Source organism: Phocoena sinus, chromosome 20 (assembly GCF_008692025.1).
Source record: "Phocoena sinus isolate mPhoSin1 chromosome 20, mPhoSin1.pri, whole genome shotgun sequence".
Taxonomy (NCBI): domain Eukaryota; kingdom Metazoa; phylum Chordata; class Mammalia; order Artiodactyla; family Phocoenidae; genus Phocoena; species Phocoena sinus.
Genome location: NC_045782.1, coordinates 49,049,635 through 49,074,189, shown reverse-complemented (window position 1 = coordinate 49,074,189; position 24,555 = coordinate 49,049,635). Strand labels below are relative to the sequence as shown.

Here is a 24,555-nt window from a genome sequence, read left to right as displayed (position 1 = left end):
TCATTACAGCAGAGCTGTGTTCCTCAGGCCAGATCCTTCCTCTTCTGATTTGATAAGATTCTAGAACTATCCAGATTCAGACTTTGGGGATGGAGACCAGCCTGACCAGGGGCAGCTCTGGAGAAGCCTAGGGCAGCTTATCAGGATGCGAGGAGGGGCCAAGGAAGTTGTATGAGGTGGAGAAAATGTCTGTTTTTCATATCAAGGAATGAAAGGCCTGATGGAGACTGAGAAATGCTGACTTTCCTGCTGGCCCCACCCGCCCTGCCCTGGCTCACACGTCCCCTGGAAAGTCTGCACCCCCAGCCAGGGTTCTTAACCTTTGGATCACAGACTCCTCCAAGAATCTGATCAAAGCATTAGACCATCGGCGTCCAACAACGCACATGTGTGTACACACACGGGCACACATGCAAGTTTGTGTTCTGTTTCGGGGGTTCACAGATTCCTCCAGACCTGTCCATGGTCCCCGGACCCCAGGTGGATGTCTCAGGTCTGCCACCATCTGGGGACGGATTCCAAGGGCTTGGCTGCAAGCGCGCCAGGAGCTCCTTGGAGCCCATCCCCCTGCCCCCCAGCAACTCGGAGCTCCCAACCTTCCTTGTCCTGGACCCCCGGCCACTCCCGCACCTGGAGGGACTTCCGGACCCTCAGAGCCCCGCCCCCAGTCCCCGGCCCCCGCCAGCTCCCAGGGTAGCCAGGAGGAGGGTTGCGCTGGGCTCCCCTCCCCCGCCCCCGGGCACACACACGGTTAATCCTCGGCGGCTGCTGTTTGGATAAAATGCGCTGGGAGCGTTCGAGGCTCCGCGGCCGCTCACATCTGGCCCGGGTTTGCTCTTTACGCGTCTGTCCCGCTTGCTTCGGTCCTTCCTCTACTTTCGAGAAACCGCGTTTCCGCTTCTGGCCAAAGAGACCTTGTAGCCGAGGAGATCCAGGTGCCGGGGAGCGGCCGGCTGTCCTGCACCCCGACAACTTTCTGAGCCCTCTTCCCGGAGGGCTTTCTCCTTCCTGCCTGCTCTCTCCTTCGACAAGTCTGGTCTTCCCCCGACCTGGCTGGGAGGGGGCTCCGCCGCTGGGAGATGCTCTAAGAGAGGCCGCGGGGAGGACGCGGGCGCCCCGCTCGCTCCCGGACGCTGGTGGCTGGAGGTAGGTGGCCTGGCGGACGGGACGTGGCCGTGGCGGGGGTGGGGGGAAGGAGGGGGATCCAGTGCGCCTTTTCCTGGCTTCAGCCTGGTCGCGGAGCAGACACCTACACGGGGCGAGGAGCGGAGTGGGAGGGGCCAGAAGCCAGTTGCGGCAAAGGGGCAGAAAGACCAGGAGTTGGCGGAGAAGGGCCGGGTGCCGGTTCCTGACACTCCCTTCGGAGCCGAGGTGCCGTGGAGAGCCGTGGCCGTGGTTTCCCTTGTTGACCAGGGAGCAGGGGGCTTCTGTGGCAGACAGATGCTGTCAGGAATGATTGTTACCTCCCCCGATTTTTGTGGCGTGTTTATCTTGCTTCACTCTTCCCTGGGTGTGAAAGGGAAAGGAGTGATACCCAAGTCACCTTCGCACCTGGTGGGGAGACCCCACCCCAATAGCGCCTGGACTGTCTGAGAGCCAGCCCTGCCTGTGGGCAACTTGGACCCTACACAGAACAGGGAATGCTGGCTTTGGCCCCTGCATCTAATGGCTTTGGTGTTCCTGGAGGGGATACAGCCTGGACAGGAAAAAATAATGTCCCTCTCGGGGGACCCTCTTGTCTGCCCACACCACTGGATGTGGCCCTGGTCTGGGCCCGAGCCACTGAGCTGCCCTTGAGCCTCTGGACTGCGCATGCCCCTCTGTGCACTAGCAAGTACCAAGCATCTCCACGGCACAGGTGTGATCCCCGCCTGTCCTGGGCACCCACGTCGTGTTAAACTGGGCCCCGCCGTGCCGATTCCTGGACAGCTGCTGTGTCTTCCGTGGGACCCCAACGTGCTTTAGGTGCTCACGGGCCCTCCTGAGCCACTTGGGAGGAAGGGTGGCTTGACTTCTCTCTGTGACTTGCTTCCGTCTCCTCTCTCTCACTTGGTTTCTAAGAATGGAGGCAGTTTGGCACACTTGGAGCTTCCTCTTTCCAAGCTTTGAAAATGGGGAGCGTCCTGAGAAACCGAGTTTTCTCAACCACTAGCTACATCCTGGGTCCCTGGGGGAGGATGTGAGGTCCTCAGAGACGCTAGGCCTTTGCTTTTTATAGTTCAGGGAAGCAGGCGGACAGCCCCACGTGCAAGTTCACAAATCGAGGCATACGGCAGGGAGAGGCAGGAAACATACAGGTGAAGGGGAGGTGGGGGGTGCAGAGGGTTGAGCTGCCCTTTCTGGTCCCCCTTCTCCACTCTCCCTCTTGACCTGAGAGCTGAGGTGGGGCTTAGAGATGACCCAACAACAGTAGTGGCAATAGAAATAACGGCAGCCATGGATGTGTGTGTGCTGGAACCCAAGCTTCTCAAGTTTCCAAATTTCCACTTCCCAGCAGCCCACAGAGAAATTTCCCTGGGGCCAGAAAGACAGCCGGGGTCTGCTTCCCAGGGACTCTAGCCCTCTCCTCTGGCTCTCTCTGTTTTCCTTCTCCCATCTTGAGTCTCTTGGGATGCCAAGGAGCATGCTCCTGGTGAGCAGCAGGTCAGGGCGACAGACAATGTAGGTGCCAGAGGCCTTGGATGGGCCCTCTTTCTGCCAGAGGACACCGCTGCCTGTCTGGGGCAGGGGCAGCCATCCAGTGAGGGACAGGCTCCCAGGTGGGAGCCGAGAAGGCCGACATGGCCCCAGGAAGGGTGCAGGCAGCTCCCTCCTCATTCCTGGGACGTAACCTCCCTATTCAGGGCAACCAGCACAGCATAGTTTTTTTGGAACATGCTTCTTTCTGTTATTCTTCCTGGTGCCTCCCGCCCTACCCCCCCGCCCCCCCCCCCCCCCGATGTAATTAGCGTGACTCATAAACCAAATATTCTGGCATTGAACTTCACCCCTCAAAACAAAGATGAAAAGAATTTTGTAGATACAGTCGTGCTGTTGGGCGTCCTCACCAGACAAGAGCTTGCCATTGCGCTTTTGTCTTCAGGGGCTGGACCTTTGCATGAGTCCCTGTTCCTGGAGCTCGGGTGGCTGAGGCTCCAGGGCCCTAGGGGAGAGGTGGTGGTGACAGCTTGCAAAGGAAAGGAAGAATAAAAAGTTTCCTTTTTGTTATGGTCCCCACATTCTGCTGACTACTTAAGGTAACTCTGCCTGCCCATCCACTGGAGAGAGATGTGAGTGTTTCCGGAGCAGCCTCGTCTCCCTGCCCTGAGAGTCCAGGGATCTTAAGCGGGGGTGACGGTCTCCTGGGGCACTTCATCTTGGTGGTGTAACTACCGTTTGGGCAGAGGCTTATTATTTTCTTCCTGTTTTTACCTGCTGAAATCTGCCTTCTCGTAAAGTCAAATGAGACAAGGCAGCTCCCTGGACAGGACCCCAGACACCTCCCTGACCCCTCACACAGTACGAGGGAACATCTGCCCACTTGGAGAAGGATTTGGAAAAGGACCACCAAAGCCTGAACAGGTGCTTCCTTCCATGCTCTAGGGGCAGCCCAGTGAGCTGGTTCCCCCCGGGCCCAGGATTCAGGATTCTTGGGGCCCCGCCCAGACATCCTCAGCCTGGCAGGACCAGTTCTGCTCTCAACCAAGGACATGCAGAAGCGAGCACGCTGGCTCTTTTCCTCCTCCCCAAGCCCTGCAGTGAAACTTCTGCCACCGCAGCCTGTGACCTCTGACCCTTGTCTTCCTGCCTCTCGGGGAGGGGCTCGATGCTGGGCGCAGGAGTGGGAGCTCTTGAGCTCATTGGGGGCAGCTTTAGCTCTGGGTCCTCATCAAGGCTGCAGCTGAGAGGGGCCTGAGCAGCTGGAGGTGGAAGTGGCACTCCGACACCGGGAAGCCGCTCATCCTTGCCCACGCTTGCTTCCGAGAATTGGGCTCAAAGCAGGATGGGTGTGGGCAGAAGCGCCGGAGGCCCCCCACTGCCCACCGGGGTGTCCCTGGCCTGCCCAGAGGCCTTTGGAGTCAAACCCTCTGCAGCTGTGGGCACCACTGGCACAGTCCTACTGGGGCATCCTGTCCCATCCTGCGCCTCCCTGCCTGACCACCTCCCTGGCTCCTGTGGGAAGTTTCCTTGAGATGACGTGGAGCAGAGCAGGAGACTGCGGGCAGGAGGCAGGATGGGAAGGGAGCGCAGGAGAACCGGACCGGCGGGAGAAGGGGCAGGCAGGCGGGGCGGGCAGTGGGGGAGGTGGGGAGCATGCCGATGCCAGGTGCTGGGTGCCCTGTGCCGGGCCAGACGTTGCTGCCAGCCGCTGGCGAATCCACACTTGGGGGGAGGTCCCAAACCTTTCGCCTCCGTTGCGCGCTGTCCCCAAGTGGGGACATCTGGTTACCAGTCACCCTCTGCCCTGGGGACCAGCGAAGGAAAAGGACCTCGCCTGAGAAGGCTGCCAGCCCTGGTGGAGCTGGGGGGGGATGCAGGCCAGATGTCGGCTGGGCTGGGCCCTGCAGCTCTGCCCTGCAAGTTCTGAGGCTGGTGGTCAGGGTGGGGGACTGGGGTGCGCTTGGAAACACTTGGGCCCTTTCTGCTTGTGAAGAGTCTAAAGTGAGTTCTGGTGAGAGATGGGTGGGTCTGGGTGGGGTTTGGGGTGGCCATGGCACCCAGCATTCAGGACATCTACCCCCCACCCCTTAAGGTATAGCTATGAGAGCAAGACCCGTGGTTCTGTAAACTGGCCTGACCTACAAGGAGGAGACCCTGAGAATGGACCCTGTAGAGCAAGCAGAAGCAGGCCCAGGCAGCTGGGGCGCTGGGCTGGAGTCTGATGCCTGCCCTTCCCCCTTCTGTTCCATTCTACTCCTGGTTCCCTCTCTGCAGGGACCTCTCCTGTGGGACCCCTCCCACACCTGACCCCTGGCAGCCCCCAGGGATGGGCAGACACAGGGCACGCTCACTGCACCCCCTGTAAAGAATGTCAGTTCTTTACATCGTTCCCTCCTGCCAGCCGCACTCGGCCTCAGTCCCCTTTGCTTCTGAGCATCAGAGGGCATGGGGGTCAGGGTGGAACCGTTTACCATCCCTGTGAGATGTGGGCTTCCCCCTCCCCTCCCCTGCAGAGCTCACCCATGCACTGTTTTCTCTCTACCCTGCAAAAGCAGTGCCTTCAAAATGCACATTCAGTGGGCCACAACCCCCATGCCCCTTCCATTCTGAGGTGTGAGGGAGGTTCCTGGTGATCCTGTACCTAAACCCAAAGGAACCGAGCTCCAGCGGTGGATGTTAAGATGCTGGCACCGGGAGATCTTAGCACATTGCTTTGATGAGGACGGTTATCACGGATCCCTGGTGCCCTGCATGGTGCCAGGTATGGAGCGGGCCCTCAGCAATCTGCTGAAGGGATGAATGCGAGGTCTCAGCTGGGGGATAAGTTCCTCAGGGCCCATGGCTGCTGCCGCTGTTCCCACCGTAACCGAGTGAGCTTAGCAGGTGGACACCCGCCCGGCAGGCAGCAGTGTCCTCAGGACGGTGGTTTGTCAGGACCAGCCTGTCCTACCTAGCCGGCATCTTCCTGGAGGCCCCCTCGAGGCGAAGTGGCAAGACCTCTGCTGTCAGACACACCTGGGTCTCACCTGAGCTGCAGCCCCTGCCACGGCAGGGCCTGGGGTGAGTGACTCCCTCCCTCTGAGCCCATTTGTTCCTCTGAGAAATCGAGGTGACTGTAGGGGACAAGTTCAGTAGCCTCCGTAAAGCACGTGCCCGGAGCCCGGCAGGCAGCAGGTGCTTTACCGGAGCTTTACTAGAAGGAATCTGTGATAAATGACGGGGCTGCTCCTGGGCCGGTTAACTCGCCTGGCTGTTGAGCAGAAGTCCTGATGATGGCCTCAAAGGTTTGGCTCCATTTTCTCCTGTTTTGTGGCTGCAGGCAGCTTCCTTCAGTGGCAAGTACACCAGTGACTGGTGTGTCAAAGGCAGGACAAATCCCCTGCTTCTACAAAAAGGCCGGTTCTCTCTGGCCGGCCTGATTCTAGCCCCACTTGGGTGCCTTTCCCGGCGTAATCAGTACCCACGGTAACTCCAGGGTTCGGCTGCCCCAGGGGAGGGCCTTTTCTTCCTCTTGTTCCACCGTGACCCTAGAATCCAGCCCTCTTCCCAGTGCGCAGTAGACACTCAACAAACACTTGCGAAAGAACGTGGGACTTCTGGGCTTCCCTGGTGGCACAGTGGTTAAAAATCCGCCTGCCAACGCAGGGGACACGGGTTTGAGCCCTGGTCCAGGAAGATCCCACATGCCGCAGAGCAACTAAGCCCGTGTGCCACGACTACTGAGCCTGCACTCTAGAGCCCGAGAGCCACAACTACTGAGCCCGCGTGCCGCAACTCCTGAAGCCTGTGCTCCTAGAGCCCGTGCTCCGCAACAAGAGAAGCCGCCGCAGTGAGAAGCCCACGCACCACAATGAAGAGTAGCCCCCGCTCACCGAAATGAGAGAAAGCCTGCGTGCAGTGATGAAGACCCAATGCAGACAAAAATAAATACATAAAAAATTCTCTAAAAAAAAAAAAAGAACGTGGGACTTCAGCACGAGGGCAGTTTATATCCCCCACAGTCCCGCCTGAGCCACAAACTTCCCACACCGTCCTCAAGCCCCTTCCCCGTTCTCCTTTTCTAGGCAGAGACTCAAATTCCCCCGAATAAACAGAATGCTCTCTTAGTCTCCAGGGTGGGGCTTACTTATCATTTGTCTAAGTGGAAAATAATGTGTACTTAATGTGAAAAAATATGTGACGGTTATAGGGGAAAACCCCAGAGACCCCCAAATAAGAAAATGGCAAGTATCCGTATTTTCATCACCCAGAGATAATTGCTGTCAGCGGCCAGGTGGGTGGCCTTCAAATCTCTGGGCTAATGTACGTGCATGTGTGGATGTGTTTTTATGTATGTATGTTTTCAACCTGCATTTTCACTCATCAGCATTTTACGAACATCTTTCCACGCCAGTAAATATTCGTCTGTTTACAGAGGTCAGTCCTTGGTGCTACCAGCTGAAGTTGCCCCTCCCCCTCCAGCATCGTTTATTTATTTATTTAAATGTCTTTAAACGGAGCGTGTGTTTCTGGGTTCGGAGCAATCTCCACCCCTCCCTGTCACATTACACCCAGCCCATGGCCAATGGCTGAAGGCATTTGAGTTTGCCAGCCTGACCAACCACCTCGTCTTTACTTTTCCATCGTGTGGCTGCACCATCATTTGTTTGATTAGACTGCTTTTGCAGGACATTGAGGTATTTTGTAAGTTTGGCTGATGGAGGCAATGGGTGGTAACTCTTTTTTTTAAAAATTAATTAATTATTTTGCATCTCACTCTATTTATTTTTTAACATCTTTATTGGAGTATAATTGCTTTACAATGGTGTGTTAGTTTCTGCTGTATAACAAAGTGAATCAGCTATACATATACATACGTCCCCATATCTCCTCCCTCTTGCGTCTCCCTCCCACCCTCCTTATCCCACCCCTCTAGGTGGTCACAAAGCACCGAGCTGATCTCCCTGTGCTATGCAGCTGCTTCCCACTAGCTATTTTACATTTGGTAGTGTATACATGTCCATGCCGCTCTCTCACTTTGTCCCAGCTTACCCTTCCCCCTCCCCATGTCCTCAAGTCCATTCTCTACGTCTAAAAATATGGAACGCTTCACGAGTTTGCGTGTCATCCTTGCTCAGGGGCCATGCTAATCTTCTCTGTATCGTTCCAGTTTTAGTATATGTGCTGCCGAAGCGAGCGCTTGTAACTCTTTTTGAAGCAGGAGGCTTTCTGAGTGCTGATAAGAGGAGCATTTGAGGAAAAGATGGCTACCTGGTCACATCGGGATTCAGTGTTCTGATGACACTTAATGGTGTGACCTGGGAATTCCCTGGAGGTCCAGTGGTTAAGACTTCTCACTTGCACTGCAGGGGGCATGGGTTCGATCCCTGGTCGGGGGAACTAAGATGCTGCGTACTGTGTGGTGTGGCCAAAAATAAATAAATAAATAAAATACAATAGTATGCCCTGGGCCACTCTCCCCACCTCCCTTCTCCCCCCACCCCAAACCACCCCCAACCTGAATTAGAGATTTGAACACACTGGCTTGAGTCCTCTTTGGACGATGGCTCTGCTACTTGGGAAGGGCTGAAAGGGACTGTGGATTTCGGTCAATACTGAAAGTCAGACCCCAGGCACTGGAGACACGTGTGAACTGAGACACATCTCCTGTGTATGAGGACCTCCTGATCTGTGGGGGCACCAGACAAGGAAGCTGGTCTCTGCTAGATACTGGGGGAGGAAACTTCCTGGAGGAGGTGGCATCAGGCCGGGCTCTGAAGGACACAGCGACGAGGAAGGTGGCAGGAGAGAGAGACAGAGGACGAGACCGTGGTGTGACTTGGGACTTCCGGTGGCTCCAGTTGGCTGGGGTGAAGGATACACATGCAGGGGTGGGGACAAGGGGGCCAGAGATGAGGTGGGAGGCAGATGGTGAAGCGCAGGGCTTAAATGTTTCCTTTATTTTCATGGAAGCCTTTTGAGCCAAGGGGGGCATTCAGGTCTGCAGGTTTGAAAGCTGCCTCTGGCCAGCAGTTTGGAAGGTAGGGGAGAGATGGGGAGACCAGCGCAGGGCTGAGAAAGAAGCAGTGACAGCGCCCGAAGGGAGGGAGAGGAGAGACTGCCAGGGGGCTTGGTTACAGTGCAAGAGAGGCCGAAGTCTGCAGAGCTCGGAGATGCGGGCCGGGGGCCCTGTGTGAACCGCTGTAAGCGCGGAGGAGGAACAGGGATGGCGGGAGCTGGGGAAGAAGACAGTGAACTAACTGGGGGCTTGAGCATCTTACGACAGAGCGAAGAGGACATGATCTGGAGACAGCTGGCCATCTGGGTCTGGACCAGCGCTGTGCAGTAGGACTTTGCGATGATGGAAGTGTCCTCCCAGCTGTGCCGTCCAAGAGGATAGCCATTTAAAATGTGCTCGAGTGGCCGAGAATGGAATTTTTCACTATGCTTAGTTGTAAAGGATTTGACTGGCCCCAGAGGCCAGAGGCCAATGTTCTGGAGAGCGCAGGCCTAGAGCTTGGTGGTCGGGGACGCCTGCTGGGGACAAGGATCAAGGAGCTGTCCACTGAAGCTGTCACACAGGAAACGATGGGCGGAAAGTGTTTGGAGTGAGAGGGGCTGAGGGCTGAGGACACGGTCTGGAAAACACCTGTCGCTAAGGGGGAGGTTATGGAGGGTAAACACAGTGAGACAGCGTGGGCCGGATAGGGGGCGGGGAGGTGGGCGGTCGTGCCGGCAGGCGCCCTGCAGTGTGCACGGGAGCTGGACTTCGGCGATCTCAACCAGAGCAGTCTGGGCTGCAGCAGGCAGTGGCAGGGCTGACTGGATGCTGAGCTGAATTGTACTCTTGACTTAGAAGCCGTTAGATGTGGGACAAGGTTCTACCTTTTGCCAAGCTTTCCCCGGAGATGGCTGTAAAATGCGGCAGTGATTTCCAGGCCCTAGAAAACGAAAAACGGTGTGGTGCTTGTAAAAGGGATGGTGCGGTTGGCGCACAGGCCGTGGAATTCCCAGCTTTTTTCCTCCCTCCGTCTTGGGAACGTCAGCCCCCGAGGGTGTCACCGCTGCGGGGCAGTGGGACGTGGGCCAGGCCACCTGCGGCGTGGGCTCACGGCAAGGCACAAGCTGTCAGTAGCTCTTCTCTCTCACACGGTTCTCAAAGCGGGGGCCAAGCCTGCCGCCCGAGGCCTCACAGCTGGGAGGTGATCTAAGGACAGGGCTCTAGTCAAGGAAATCTTTGTTTGCACTGGGGAGGCTGGGCTGGCCAGGTGCCCCCGAAGGCCCGCCGCCTGCAGCCCACGTGGTCTCCTTGTATGCAGGACCTGGGCAGAAACTTAGGCAGTGTCTTCTCTCAGGTCCAGGTAAGCCTCTCCTGGTCTAGGTGCAGTGAATTGCCTCAGGAGAGGATGGAGATGTTTCAGGATGGGAGGATGCCTGGCCCCTCTTTCCTTCACTGTTATATCCCAAGTCAGCACAAAGGAAGCCCTCGTTTATTAATTAGCAAGTAGCCCTGGGAGACCCCATCTCTATCGCTGGCCTTGGGCTTTGGAGGTAACCAAAAAAACCCCAAACCTTAAAAAAAAAAACCCTCTTCCTTTACGCCAGAGGACAGCTTCTTGGAAAAAGGGGAAGAGGGAGATTCAGCAAGTGAGCTGGGCGCCAGGATGCCCTCACCTTTTGGGAAAGGCACAGCTCACCTCCAGTTGACCAGAGCTCCTCTAATAAAGGATGCACAGCCCCCACTGCTGCTTCCTCTGCAAGGTTGGGAGGAAGCGGGAGAGGGCCCAAGACTGGCTGGGGCTGCCCCATTACAGAAGGGAAAATTAGGTATGAAATGGCTTCCTGGGATTGGCGAACAAATGTCATTTATCAAGTGGGAGCCACTCTACCTCCCTCCTGCCCATCACCAGAGGAGTCTGGTAAGTGGAAAATGAATGTGATGAATGGCTTCCGGGGAAGGAAAGCAGACGTCATGTGTTAGTCCGGATGGTCATAAGGGCCAGAGGGACACCCCAACATGGGGCTTTCTCTTTTCTGGGCACCCCAGGATCTGAGTCCAGGGAACCTTCTGCAGCAACTGGAGAGCTCTGAGTGTCTCAACGGGAGAATTTCCGCCAGATGTCGAAGCAGTGAGGGGCAGCCCCAGGGCTTCCTTTCTGGTAGAGAAGATACTGGGGAGGGGAGGGTGGCAGGAGCAGATGTGCGGAAGGATTGCTGGTGGCTGAGGGACAGTTGACGCTGTGTTGAAACAGATGACTGATTGGATACTGATCCGCGTCGCCTTCTCGACCTAGAAGACCTTAGGTGTGGGAGACAGTCCTATCTTATGCCAAGCTTCCTCGGGAGAAGCATGTAAAATTTGGGGGTGGTGTCCAGGCCCTAGACAAGCCAGACAAAGATATTTGTTTTGGGTGAATTGAAGTCTGGGACACAGCCAGAGCTCCTGGAAAGCATCAAATGGTACAGAGGAGCGGAGACCTTCAGGAGGTATTAAAGAGGCTTGATGACTGACTCGATGTGGCAGATATGTGAGAGGAAGGCGTCTAAATGACTCCCAGATTTCTGGCCCGCTGTTTGTTCATAGTTCCTACTCCCCCACCCCCCAACTTCATCTTAATAGAACAGAGCTGCCCAACAGAGCTTTCTGCAGCGTTTGAAATGTTCTGTGCAGTCCAGTAAGGTAGCTCCCACCTCCCTGTAGCCATTGAGCCCCTGGAACATGGCTATCGTGACTGAGGAATGGAATTCAGAATGGTCTTTAATTTAATTAATTTATTTTTTTGGCCATGCTGTGCAGCACGCGGGATCTCAGTCCCCCGACCAGGAATCTAATCCGTGCCCCCTGCAGTGCAAGTGCGGAGTCTTAACCACTGGACCACCAGGGAAGTCCCTAGAATGTTCTTTAATTTTAATTGGTTTCAAATGAAATAGCCACAGGTGGCTAGCGGCCACTGCAGTTGACGGCACAGGCCTAGAATATCACATTTTGAGTCCACATCTCCTGCTCTGCCTTGAGCTGTGATTGTGTACATACCTGTCTCCTTCACTGGACAGTAATTTTTTTTTGTTTTTAATACTTATTTATTTTTATCCATTTGGCTGCGTCGGATCTTAGTTTTGGCACTCGAGATCTTCGTTGCGGCACGTGGGCTTCTCTCTAGTCGCAGTGCGTGGGCTTAGTTGTCCCGTGGGCTTAGTTGTCCTGTGGCATGTGGGATCTTAGTTCCCCGACCAGGGATCGAACCAGCGTCCCCTGCATTGGAAAGTGGATCCTTAACCACTAGACCACCAGGGAAGTCCCCATGGATGGTAATCTTGAGGTCAGGGAGTATATTTAATCTGCGGTGGCATCACTGTCTCCCAAGCTCTTACCCGATGCTGTACAAATCACGGGCATCCAGTAAACCGTGCCTGTGTTCAATTTTCTCCTGAGAGGGAATTCCAGAGCTACATGGGCATTTCGACTTGTCTTCTAGACTCCTTCTAATCCAGGGAGATCCTAGGCTTCTCGCCTCTCAGAACAGCTGGTTACCCGATGAAGATTAAGGAAGGTTTATAAAATACTTTGGTCAAAGGGCACTGGGCCGGGTTGGCAACAAGACAAAAGGCAAACTCGTGGAGCTTGAGGGCTAGGAGTTCACTGTCAGAACACAGGCATGACACCACGGAGGTGGGCGGGGCCCCCAAAATGACAGGATCGATTTTAAACAGATATAAGGAAACTTGCACTTGTGTATGAATATCGTCTCCTTAAAGGATTCACCACAGATCCATTCGAGGGCTGGGAGGATAAAAATCATTAACCAGGAAGTGTTCTCAGACTTCCTGCCTTCCTCCGGACCCTGTCATTGACCCAATTCCTCCTTTTTGCCTCCCACCTACTGTAGAGGGGGGTTCTTCCTTGCTGGGGGAGGTTAAGATGCAGGGAGATGGGGAGGGTTGAGAAGACGGGAGTGGAGGAGCTGCAGGTCCTGAAGGGCGTGGGTGGGAGATAAAGATGTTCATGGAATTGTTATGGAATTTGGAACACGAATGTCTTCTCAGGGTTTGGGGTAGGCAAGTCCAGTTCTGAGTCATGTTGGAATTAACTTCAGATGTCTTGACCGCAAGGCAGCCAGGAGACTGGACCACTCGGGTCCAGATTCACAAGGGTTACACACCACTGGCCAAGGAGTCCTGGGGGCTGCTCCCTGGACCTGACAGCACGTTCTTTGAGTCACCTTTCTGGGGGCACACCTCCCCCCTTGTAGGGCACTGTTTCACTGGAAATTGCTAAAGAGGGCCGGAGCCAAGTTTGGTTAGATGTTGGGCAATACTGGTTTTTTTTGTTTTGTTTTGTTTTGTTTTGCGGTACGCGGGCCTCTCACTGTTGTGGCCTCTCCTGTTGCGGAGCACAGGCTCCGGACGCGCACGCTTGGCGGCCATGGCTCACGGGCCCAGCCGCTCCGCGGCATGTGGGATCTTCCCGGACCGGGGCACAAACCCGCGTGCCCTGCATCGGCAGGCGGACTCCCAACCACTGCGCCACCAGGGAAGCCCTGGGCAATACTGTTTTTGCCCAAAAGTGAGTAAAATGATCATAATGTCATGATGTTGACTTTGCTGTGGGACTTAGTAAAAGCGTTCTGAAGATGGTTTTGAAGAGGGAAAGCTTTCAGTCTGGGTTTGCTTTGACCCCAAAGAGGAGGTCCTTGAGGAGAACCACCGACCTCTGCTGCCCTCACTCAGTCCTCCTGGCGCCTCCGACTCTTTGCTGGGTCATCGCGGGCCACCCCCCCACCCCCCCACTGATAGCATCACCCCTGCGCCGGCTGCATCCTGGTCTCCATCTCTTCTATCTAGGTACAGAAAATCCCTTTTCCAGACTTAGAAAGAAACGTACCAACGTGCAAAAGTGTACTTCCATTGAGGGTAGAGGACTGATTCTCAGCTGGGAGGATTTCTGCCTCTCAGGGGATATGTGGCAAAGTCTGGAGATGTTTTTGATTGTCGCAACTGGGGGTGGGGCTGTGCTGATGGAATCTAGTGGGTGGAGTCCAGAGATGCTGCTAAACATCCTACAACGCACAGGACAGCCTCCCACGACAAAGGCTGATCCAGCCCAAATGTCAATGGTGCCGAGGCTGAGGAACCCTGGGGACAAAAGAGTCCAAGACAGCTCTGTACTTTCTTTTCCTGTTATTTTCCAGCCTTTCCCAAATGAATATATATTTCTTTGGATTCAGGGGAAAAAAAATGTTTGAAGAAAGGAAAACCTCTTTTCCTTTCAAGTGATGCAAGCTTGGCATTGAAAAGGAAAAAGAGAGTAATTATCAAGGCGCCAAGGAGAAACAGGGGAAATACAGAAATAGGGCAATAAACAAATTTGGAGAATTCAATCTGACAAATATTTGTTGAGTTCAGGGTGCTGCAGGATGCTTGGTGGGTCCAAGTTGAACAAGACCGTATCCCAAGCCCAGAGGAGGTCACAGGTCTGCTGTGCAGAATCTTCTAGGCCAAGAAAAACTCTCTGCAGAATGAGACAATATGAGAAACGCAAGCAAAAAAGAGCAGGGAGAGTTTGTTCCAGTTGAGGGTCTGGGAGGCCTTCAGAAGGAATATGAAGCACCTGAGTTGGGTCTTGGGTAGGATTTTTTTTTTTTGGCTGCGTTGGGTCTTTGTTGCTGCGCGCTGGCTTTCTCTAGTTGCGGAGAGCAGGGGCTACTCTTTGTTGAGGTGGCTTCTTTTGTTGTGGAGCACACGCCCTAGAGTCGGCGGGCTCCAGTAGTTGTGGTGCACTGGCTTAGTTGCTCCGTGGCATGTGGGATCTTCCCGGACCAGGGATTGAACCCGTGTCCCCTGCACTGGCAGGCAGATTCTTAACCACTGCGCCACCAGGGAGGTCCCTTGGGTGGGATTTTGATGTGATCTGAGGGCAGCCTGTTGAATTCAAATCCAGCCCCCATGGCTTAAAAAGTGGGCAGCCTGGGCTAACCTGGTGGCGCAGTGGTTGAGAGTCCGCCTGCCGATGCAGGGGACACGGGTTCGTGCCCCGGTCCGGGAAGATCCCACATGCCGCGGAGCGGCTGGGCCCGTGAGCCATGGCCGCTGAGCCTGCGCGTCCGGAGCCTGTGCTCCGCAACGGGAGAGGCCACAACAGTGAGAGGCCCACGTACCGCAAAAAAAAAAAAAAAAAAACACACACACACACACACAAAAGTGGGCAGCCTTAGGCTAATCGACTTCTCATCACGGTTTCTTCATTAGTAAATTCAGTATAATAATGAATGAATATTGTCTCCTTAAAAGATTCACCGCAGGTCCATACGAGACCTGTGATGGGGTAAAAACTATTAATGAGGAAGTGTTCTCGGAGGGAACCCTAACCTTTAGGGTTGTAAGGATGAGTGAAAATGATGCAGGGATGCCCAGCGCCGGGCCTGGGGCAGTTGTCAGTCCTGTTAGGCTGGTTATTAGCAGAAGAAAAGAGGCCAAAGGGTGCTCCTGGCCAGGGGAGAAGGATGTGGGCAGGTGGGCAGGTGCCAGGAGTTTGGGGGTGTGGCTGGAATCTGGTGCTCAAACTGTGGTGCCTTGGCAGCACCTGGGGGCTTTTGGAAAATGTCTGTCCCAGATCTGCCAAATCAGAATCTGCATTTTCACAAGATTTCCCAGGTGACGCGTGTGCACGTTGCAGTACGTGAAGCAGGGAGCTTGAGCATGGGATGAGGGGTGCTGGGCAATGCAGGCGAAGTGTGGGAGCAGACTGGGGAGGGTGGTGACCACCCTGGCAAGGAGCCTGGAGAAATGATGGATGGGTAGAGGGGGCGAGGAGAGAGAGGGAGAGATTCTTTTAATATGTATTTTATAAATTACATTTACATGTACAAATTTTCTTTGCCAAGTGGAGGGGAGGTAGTGGACATTTTGAGGAGGAGGGCTGGTCCAAGCAGTCTCTCTGTCATTTGGAAGGTCTCTGGGTCCTGACCCTTGGCAGGTAGAGAACGTGGAGGTGGGGGGCCCAGCTAATCCACTGCAGGGGGTGGGGGTTATGCAGAGAATTGAAGAGCGGGCAGAAGTGTGGGTTCGGGGGGGGGGATTCCTGGGGAGGCCAGGCTTCCTGGCTCAGAGTCTCATAGCACATCTCTGAGGATCCATCGGGAGAGCCTCGGCTCTGGTTCCCGGTCTTGGGCCTCCCCCAGGTTCTCCTGACTTGGCACGGGGTTCCAGCAGCGAGGGCGGCCAGAGCTAAAACAGCGAGCCTGCTAACATGCAGAATAAAGAACAAAGCCAAAGAGTCGGCCCGCGGAGAGGGTCGTGCCCTCACCGGCCGCGAGGGCTCTGAGCCATGGAGTTGAAGGAGGTCCGTGGTGGCCCGAGATGCGTGAAAGGAGCATTCATCTGGGTAGACGATTACCGACAAAAACAGAAATCCGGCTCGGTATTTTAGTTTTCCTTAGACATGAAAGAGGAGTTAAAGACAAATCAGACAGGACCTTCTGAGGCTGTTCCCTTGCTTTGATGCTTTGCCCCTCCCCACGATGCCTGGTTCCCGGCCCCAGCCCAGCTGCAGGGGCAGGGTGGAGGCGTGCTTGCTCCCCCGGCCTCAGTTCTTTCACTGTGCAGGCCAGAGGGTCCAATTAGGTGTCCTTGTCAGCCCTTTTGGGGTTAAATTGTATGATTCGGTGAACAAAATGGGCTGGGATTGACCACCGTCACCCCCTCAGTGATGGGGAGGTTTCCCAGCCACCAGAAACAGTCGAGGCACGTGTGACTTCTGACTCCACACACCAGAAACGGCTGAGGCACGCGTGTAAATCCCACAGCTGGGGTTAGCCGGGGTGATGCCTCTGACGGTGAGAAACCAGTGGGATTTGTCTGCCCAAGCACTGCCCCCTAGTGGGCTCACTGGGAACCCCCCAGTGGACAGCTCTTTCTGGAAGGACTATCTCAATCCTGTACAAAGAGGGTCCGGTCCAGAGCTTTTTGGAGAGACATGGGGCTGGCTTCGATGACAATAAATGCCCTGTGCGGCGGGGCGCCACCCCCCCCCCCCCGCGCCAGATGCTCGAGGACACGCTCTTGCGCCCCCTGGTGGCCAGAGAGCGACATGTCAGCGCCTGCCTGCCCACCGGGCCCCACAGTGCCGGCTGGGGCAAAGTCCCTGGACAGCGGACCCCCCAGATTCATTCGGGATTTTGCTCATTGTCCTAACAGGGCCGAGACACGACCATCTGCAGAGCTCAGGGTTGAGGGGTCTCCTTCCTGGGAGGCGTGGGGGGCCAGGCAGAGCCATGCTCAGCGGCAGCAGGTGGCCTGGTGCTCCAACGCCAGCCCGGCCCCAGGGCGTGTGCGTGAGGGTGTGCGAGTCTGTGCGTATAAGCCTGTGAGTGTGCTGAGAGTGTGAATGCCAGGTGTGGGCATGCATGTGTGCATGTGAGCGTACGTATATGCACGTGAGTGCACCGGAGTACACGTGAGTGTGTTGGGTGTGCAAGTGTAAACACAAGAGAGTGTGGGTCTGAGTGTGTGTAAGCGTATCGAGTGTCTTGAGTGTGTACAGAGTGTGTTTGTGTATGAGTGTGTGTTGAGTGTGTGAGTATGTGCGTGTGTGAGGGCACGTGTATATGTGCGTGAATGTGCACCGGGGTTTGTGAGTATGTATGTTGAGCTTGTGTGACTGTGTGTGTGAGTGTGAGTGTGTGATCGCTGTCCCAGGAAGAGTGGCAGCTGAAGCACTTAGTGGGTCAGCTTGGTGGGTCGGGCAAGCACTGCAGGCTTGTTTCCCTGCAGGGCCCTTCCAACCCGTGTCCTCCCCGTGTGTCTCCCCAGCAGGGCTCAGCGGGAAGATGGGCCCCCGTGGGCTGGGACCCGCGCTGGCGTGCTGCCTGCTGCTGGCCTTTGCCTGTGGCCCGGTGCTGGGCCGCGTGCCCCACGCGCAGCTCGAACAGCAGCAGCAGCAGGGGACCAGGGAGCCACCGCTGGACCACGCTGAGAGGTGAGGCTGTGCGGTGTGGATGCGGGAGCGCTGGCTCAGCAGCGGGGATGAGCCTGGGGGTCAGGTGCCCCAGGGGGCTCTTTGGCAGCTAGAGGGGAAGGAGCAGAGGCCAAGGCTGAGGAGCCGGTGCTGGGGGACAGAGGCGCCATTTCTCCTGTCAGTGACCCGGGCCTGTTATCTGAAACTGCGGACAGTAACCCAGCCTCATTCCAACCCCAGAGGAACGTGGGTCTGTGTGAGGTTCTGCAGCCACATCCTTAAAAGAAGAACACACCAAAACCCCAACCCCCAGCTCTCGGTTTCTTTGCATCCTTGCCTGTCCTTTGAGAATATCTTCTAGGGTTCTAAGTACCACCTGGAAGTAGGAGACAGGGACGATGCTGGGCTGAGAGCTGATCTCCACCACCCTGATGTCGATCACATTGCAAGATGGGGGGTGGTGGCTGAAGACTGGCACAAGAAGTGGTGGCTTTCCTTGAAAAGCTATGAATTTCTTCCAAATGGCACTGTCTCCATATATATGACCTGCGATGATATATAGACTCCAGGCTATCTGGGATATTTTGTAGGGATACATAAAATGCTTAGGATTACTCATGAAAATGTCATTCATCAAACGTGAGGTCCTAGACACCTGATGCCGACTTTGAGTTTCTTTATCACCTTGAGCTTCGGGCTGACGCGATACCTGAGGCTTCGGGCCGTCTTGGAGTACAATGGAATTGCATAGGATTTGGGGCAAAGTAACATTCTTCTTCTTCTTTGTCTTTTCTTCTCCTTCTCCTCTTCTTCCTCCTTCTTTTCATTCAACAAACATTGATTGAGGGCCGTTATTGGTCTGGCTATCCTCTAGGCACTGGGGACACACACGTGAATGACACAGTCACTGGCCTCCAGGAACTCCAAGGCTATGGGGGGACAGACACACACGATCCAGTTCAGTGTGTCCACGGTGTGGACGCACGGGCCGGGGGTGGGGGGTGGGGAAGGCTAGGAGGAGGAGTGACTGGGTCTTGAGGACACCTGAGGGGCATCCCAGGCACAGGAGGGGAAAGCTGCCTGGCAGCCAGGATGGCACATGAGAAGTGTGGCCATTCCAGTGTGTGGCAGTGTAAGGGCTGGTAGGTCGTTTGGGTAGGGTGGTTGGATGCCGGAGGGTGGAGGATGGGAGGGCAGATGAGCCTGGTGGGAAAGGGTCTCTTTGGAACTTCATCTATAGGGGAGTCATGGAGAGGTTTAAATTTCATGGTGCCCTAGAAAGAATGCCGGAGGGTGGCAGAACAGAGGATGAATTGGCAAGGGAGAGATGAATTCCAGGAGGGCATTCCGAACAGCAGTGGTCCCTAGAGGTGAGGAGAGCCGAGGGCCCAGCTCCTGGAGGTACTTTGATGGTGGGGTGGGCTGACTCCTCAGGACTCTGTGATCCTCAGAATGGATTGGTGAGGCCGGAGAAGCATCTGCAATGAGGCTGAGCGTTCCATTCCGGGCGACTGGCGACGCTGCTGCTGCTGTGAGCAGGGTTTGGAAAGAGAAGATTCTAGGGATGAGCGGCAGTGATGGGCCATCAGTTTGGGACACATCTCGTGTGTGGGGCTTGTTGAATCTCTAAATGGAGACTTCTGGTGAGAGGTGGGCGGGGGTCCATCCGGGAGTCTAGGGCTTGTAGGTGGCTGAGCTTAGGGTGTATAGATCCATTTCCTGGATTGTCTGTGGTCTGAATATGGGAGCAGAGTGAGACAAAGAGCTGACCCTTCAAGACGGACTGTGCCACCTCCAAGATGGCCGTGTCACAGCCAAAGAGCTGCAAGCAGATAGCACGGTGCGGTGCAGTGTGACGCCTCGAGGTAGCAGCATGGAGCTGTCGCTGCCGCTGCCCCCCGCCCCCCAGGAGCAGATCTGGTTGAGCCCTCTCATTTGCAAATGAGTCAGCTTAACATAGCATCTTCTAGAATCCTAGATACGTGAAGGGGATGTCCAGTCACTCCACTGGCATGTCACGTGCCAGATTTCTCCCATGTAGCCTCTATCTTGCCAAGCTCCTCAAATTATTGCCGTTTTTGTTATCTCGTTGTTTCCACTACTGTCATTGCTGTCAACAGAGGGCAGGGGGCTCTTTCTGAACCTTCACTAAAAGCCTCAGAATTTGCCAAGAGCCAACGCAGTCTCTGTGGAGGGAAAATTAACACAGCCTCACACATCCAGGTGAGAGAAGGCGAGACAGGTACCCTAGGCCCTCTGGTGGCAGAAGAGAGAAGAGTTCCTGGCTCTGAGAGCTCTTGGCTTTCACGGTGATGTCTTTACTCCCTTAGGGATGAAGAAAAGCATGAAAAATACAGCTCCAGGCAGGAAGAGGAGCCCCCCGCATCCCGGTGCTTTCGCTGCTGTGACCCTGGTACTCCCATGTACCAGGCCATCCCGGTGCCACAGATCAACATCACCATCCTGAAAGGTCAGGCACAGAGACCAGCAGGGGGGACTGTCCCCTGGGGAGGGGGCACTGCTGTGTCCTGATTGGAGGGCAAGGCAGAAGATGGAGTTAGGGAGGAGTGGGCAGGAGAAGAATGGCTCCCTCAGGGCACCGAGCAGAGGCATGCTGTCATCTAGCGGGGAGAAGGAAATTCCGTTTCTGAGGCTCTGGCCCCTTTCCAAGAGGAGGGGTTGGGGAGGGATCCACAGGGCAAGGAGCCTCAGGGCAGCTCAGGGTCTCACCCCACCTGCCTTTGCACCGCAAGCCTCAGCTTCACGGTCCTGTGAGCAGCAGATAACCTTGCACAGCCTGGGACGATTGAATCGGGAAGCCAAGCGGCCCGGGTCCCAGATTCTCAGGCCCAGCCCCTGCGTCTGTAGGTCATTTGTTCGGAGGGAGCCGTGGGCCCCGCTGCTGTTCCTGTTGCTTTTGGATAAACGCATACGTTCCCTTTTCTTCACCAGGACTTTCAAGAAGGAAAAAAAAAAAAAAGAGATTGCTTCCGGAGGAAAATAGAATAATCCTTGAGGTTGCTTGACGCCACGTGTTTTCCCGTCCCATTTAGGTGAGAAGGGCGACCGAGGAGATCGGGGCGTGCAAGGCAAATATGGCAAAACAGGTTCCGTGGGCGCCAGGGGCCACGCGGGACCCAAAGGGCAGAAAGGGTCCATGGGGGCCCCCGGGGACCGGTGCAAGAACCACTACGCTGCCTTTTCGGTGGGCCGGAAGAAGCCCCTGCACAGCAACGACTACTACCAGACGGTGATTTTCGACACGGAGTTCGTGAACCTCTATGGCCACTTCAACATGTTCACGGGAAAATTCTACTGCTATGTGCCCGGCATCTACTTCTTCAGCCTCAATGTGCACACCTGGAACCAGAAGGAGACATACCTGCACATCATGAAGAACGGGGAGGAGGTGGTGATCCTGTACGCCCAGGTGAGCGACCGCAGCATCATGCAGAGCCAGAGCCTGATGCTGGAGCTCCAGGACCAAGACGAGGTGTGGGTGCGCCTCTTCAAGGGCGAGCGCGAGAACGCCATCTTCAGCGATGAGTTTGACACCTACATCACCTTCAGTGGCTACCTGGTCAAGCCCGCCACCGAGCCCTAGCCGCCCGCTAGGGCTAACCTCCGTCGCCACAGGCTAACCTCCCGTTGTCCCCGTGCCCCGCCCTGCTCCGCCAGACCCCCTCCCCCACCCGGGTTTCCCCGGCCCACATGTCCCCAGCTTTGGCATTCGACATGACGCCCCTCGCGGGAGTGGGAAGCAACATCGGCTGTGTGGTCCCAGGCCCTGCCGTGTCCGCACGTGAAATCACCAGGCGGGTGCCCACGAGAGCTCCCCTCTGTGTGCACGTCCTTGAGTGACCCCTGCGCGCATGCCACGACGCGCCAGGGTGTCCCCAGAGTAAGCCACCCTTGCTCCCATTGCTGGGAATAATTAAGCCAATTCTAAAGGTTGTGAAAGGAGCAAAGTAAACCATGGAAAAGAAAGGGAGGCATTATTATTTTTGCCTTTCTGCCAGCCTCGCTGGCTCCAGGCAGGAGGGCTGTCTCCCCTCGAGGCTGCCGGAGACTTCCTGTAAGAGAAGATCTAAAGTAGATGCCAAGGGTGACAGGGGAAGGGGGTGGGGGGCGTGGGGACCGGAAAACCATGTCTGGCTTAATATTTTAGGCCACGTAGGAACCTTCTTGGGGGACAGCTGGACTGACGTCCACATCCCGTGGACATTCCTGTGGCCTTGCCCGAGGGCTCAGCTGGTCTTTCTGAGCCACAACGGCGAGGGGGTTCGAACTGGGCAGCAAGGGTCAGCTCCTCAGAGGGACAGCCAAGCCCTCGGCCGTGGCCTCTGCGTTGGTGAGCAACCTGCCCGCCGGAACCCGCTGGCTCCTGGTGGTAGATGGCCCCTGGCAGCCAAGCTCAGTACAACCCAGCAGAGCCGTGCATCCTGGCATGGCTCTACCCACACCCCCACCCCACCCTTGCGTCCTAGACGGGGCCCCCACGCCTGTCACAGTGGCATTGGCTTTCTGTCCCTCCTCTCCAACGGGTCAGCTGTGGAAGGAACTAGGGCCTTTGATTTTGCAGCAGCTGTCATGGTTACACAACTTCAATAGACCTTCCTCACCCACCGTCTCAGAGTCCTGTTTCCCAGAGAGTTCGCCATTCAGCGCCCCAGCACCCTCCCCTGGGGCCTCTTTGACCAGCAGCCTAAGAGCAATGCAGGAGGGGGATTTCCTGGGCCCCAGAGCAGGGGAGAGCTGGAAGGGACCGGAAAGCTCCCCCCTGCCTGTCTCAGGAGTTCCTGCATGGCTCAGCCTCTGAGGGGGGGAGAGAGGGCACGTCCCAACCACCGGGGTCAGAACCTCTGCTCTGAGGGGGTTGGGGGGATGCCTGGAGTGGGGCGCTGCCTGGATTGGTGCTGTGGCCCGTGGCTGACTTTGGCCCGGCAGCCCTTCCCCACTTCTCTGCATCAACGCCCGGGGCCAGGGTCACCCCGTCAGCTTGGGCCCTGAGCCCCTCCAGGAGCCTTCCTTCCCACTGCCTGCCTGCTAAGCCCTGATTGACCAATCCCTCTGCCCTCCCTGAGCCTGGCCATTGGGTCTGGGGTCTGCACATCCTTCCCTCTGAAGGACTTCTGCTGGTCAGACTTTAATAACTGTGTATACGTGTGGGAGGGCTGGGGAGCAGGGCGCCCGCCTCCTGCTTCGTGCTGCCCCAGTGCTCTTCCAGAAAACATTAAACCTGGAATTGTGTGTTTCAGCATCATGGCCTCCTCAGTTTGGGTGTTGAACCAAGTCCTCCTCCGTTCTATCCACCCCACCCCACCGCCGGAACCCCGCCTACTGCCTGTTGGAGGCCTGGGGGCCCTCAGCTTGGTACCTGGGGACATTGGTACCCAGCAGGCACAGGCTGGACCTTGAACTGCCTCATTTGTCACCGGAATGCATTTCACAGTTGGCCCCTTTGGACGCCCTGTAGGGGAGGAGCCTTCCTTGCTTCTTCCGGATGGCCCCAGGTGTTCCATGGCTTGTGTCTGCATTACTCTAACCCCTGCCTGTCTCTGTCTTCATGTGGCCTTCTTTCCTAGATCTCTTAAATCTCCCCCTCCCTTCTTTCCCAGTTGTTGGAATTAGGGCCCACCCTAAATCCAGGATGATCCCCTCTCAGGATCCTTGACTCTATTACATCTGCAAAGACCCTATTTCCAAGTAAGGTTACATTCACAGTTAGCAGGGCTCAGGACCTGGACCAATCTTTTGGCCCATGGATGGACACAAGTCAACCCACTACAGCAACTCGCAGGCTTGAATACACCCACCAACAGCCCCCTTTGTGACCAAGTGGTGAAGAGCAGATGTTTCTTCTTCTCTCCATCGTTTGCCAACTGGGTTAGTGGCCAGGGCCCTTACCAGACGGCCAGCAGGCAGTGCAGAAGCTGCCTGGGTCCTGTTGGTGCCAGCAGGCTGGCAAACAGCTGCTGGCCTCCCTTTGCCTGGTTCTGGGTGAGCCGGTGCGGCCGTGCTCGGCCTTGCGCTGAGGCCAGACCGGAGCAGGCGGACACTGCGACCCCGCTCCCTGCAGGACAAAGATTGGGCCTCACCATCCTGCAGCTGAGGCCACCGGGCAGAGGATGCAGCTGGGAACAGGGGCTGAGTGCATTTCCCAAAGGTGTGTGGAAAGAATGAATCAGCTTCATCCAGGTGCCCACTGCGTGCCCTCTCTCCAGGGACAGTCATGTGTCATGGAGCGTGTATCACCTGTCCCACTGCCGGCCAAGCTGGCATGCAAGAGGAGGCAGCCTTTGCTCTGGAGCCCACCCAGTCCCCTTTCAGGGTCCCTCACGCTTTAAGCTCCTCCACACCCGATCTTCCACTCCCTTCCTGCTGACATTTCCACTCTGCTCTTTCTTGCTCCTGCTTTCTGCTAGCCCAGGTGCTAGGTGCTAGGGGCATAATGACAAATAAGACATGGTACTTGCCATATCTCGAGGACTCTTCTAGGACCTTAACTGCAGTGTGACATGGATGCCATCTTCTCAGAAGAACAGCACGTGTGGCCCCTAGTTACCTGCTCCACCTGACCCTTGGCCAAAGCAGTCTACCTGGCATTGGCTCCTTTCCCCATGTCCTGACCCCGGCTATTGAGGAATTGGCTAACCATCCCTGGAAAAGTTCTGATAAACTCAGCTGCAATACAAATATTTGTGTTTTAGCGAAAGGACTTAGAAACGGCTGATGACTCAGCCAAAGGAAAGAATTGCTTATGTTAGAGCTTTCAGGAGTCTTTGTAGCCAGGGGCGGGAGCAGTGAGGAGGGTACGCCCAATCCCATGGGGTGTGTGTGCGTGCGTGTACCGCGCGCGCACACGCTCAAAGATAACTTTCTGTGGGGCTCACTATGGGAACACAATGGCATGGTGGCAAAGCTAGATTTATTGGGCCACAGTAATGAGACTGGGATAAAATGAGACTTTCTTGCCCAAATCA

General features: G+C 55.9%; 1 protein-coding gene and 1 non-coding gene across 3 annotated transcripts; one reads left to right on the top strand and one right to left on the bottom strand.

Moving 5' to 3' along the window:
* The first annotated feature begins 744 nt into the window (after window positions 1-744).
* C1QTNF1 (C1q and TNF related 1) lies at window positions 745-22,829 on the top strand. Of its 2 annotated transcripts, none has more exons than XM_032617831.1 (4): window positions 745-1,146; window positions 17,431-17,593; window positions 19,903-20,042; window positions 20,626-22,829. In XM_032617831.1, the coding sequence occupies exons 2-4, from the start codon at window positions 17,445-17,447 to the stop codon at window positions 21,174-21,176; spliced, it is 840 nt and encodes a 279-aa protein (XP_032473722.1). In that variant the 5' UTR covers window positions 745-1,146; window positions 17,431-17,444; the 3' UTR covers window positions 21,177-22,829. The 2 variants fall into 2 exon arrangements, with proteins under 2 accessions (XP_032473722.1, XP_032473721.1); XM_032617830.1 differs by having other exon boundaries at window positions 17,428-17,593.
* LOC116746543 lies at window positions 7,713-7,819 on the bottom strand. The gene has a single exon (XR_004347794.1). It is a non-coding gene; the product is annotated as a U6 spliceosomal RNA (small nuclear RNA).
* Window positions 22,830-24,555: the final 1,726 nt, after the last annotated feature.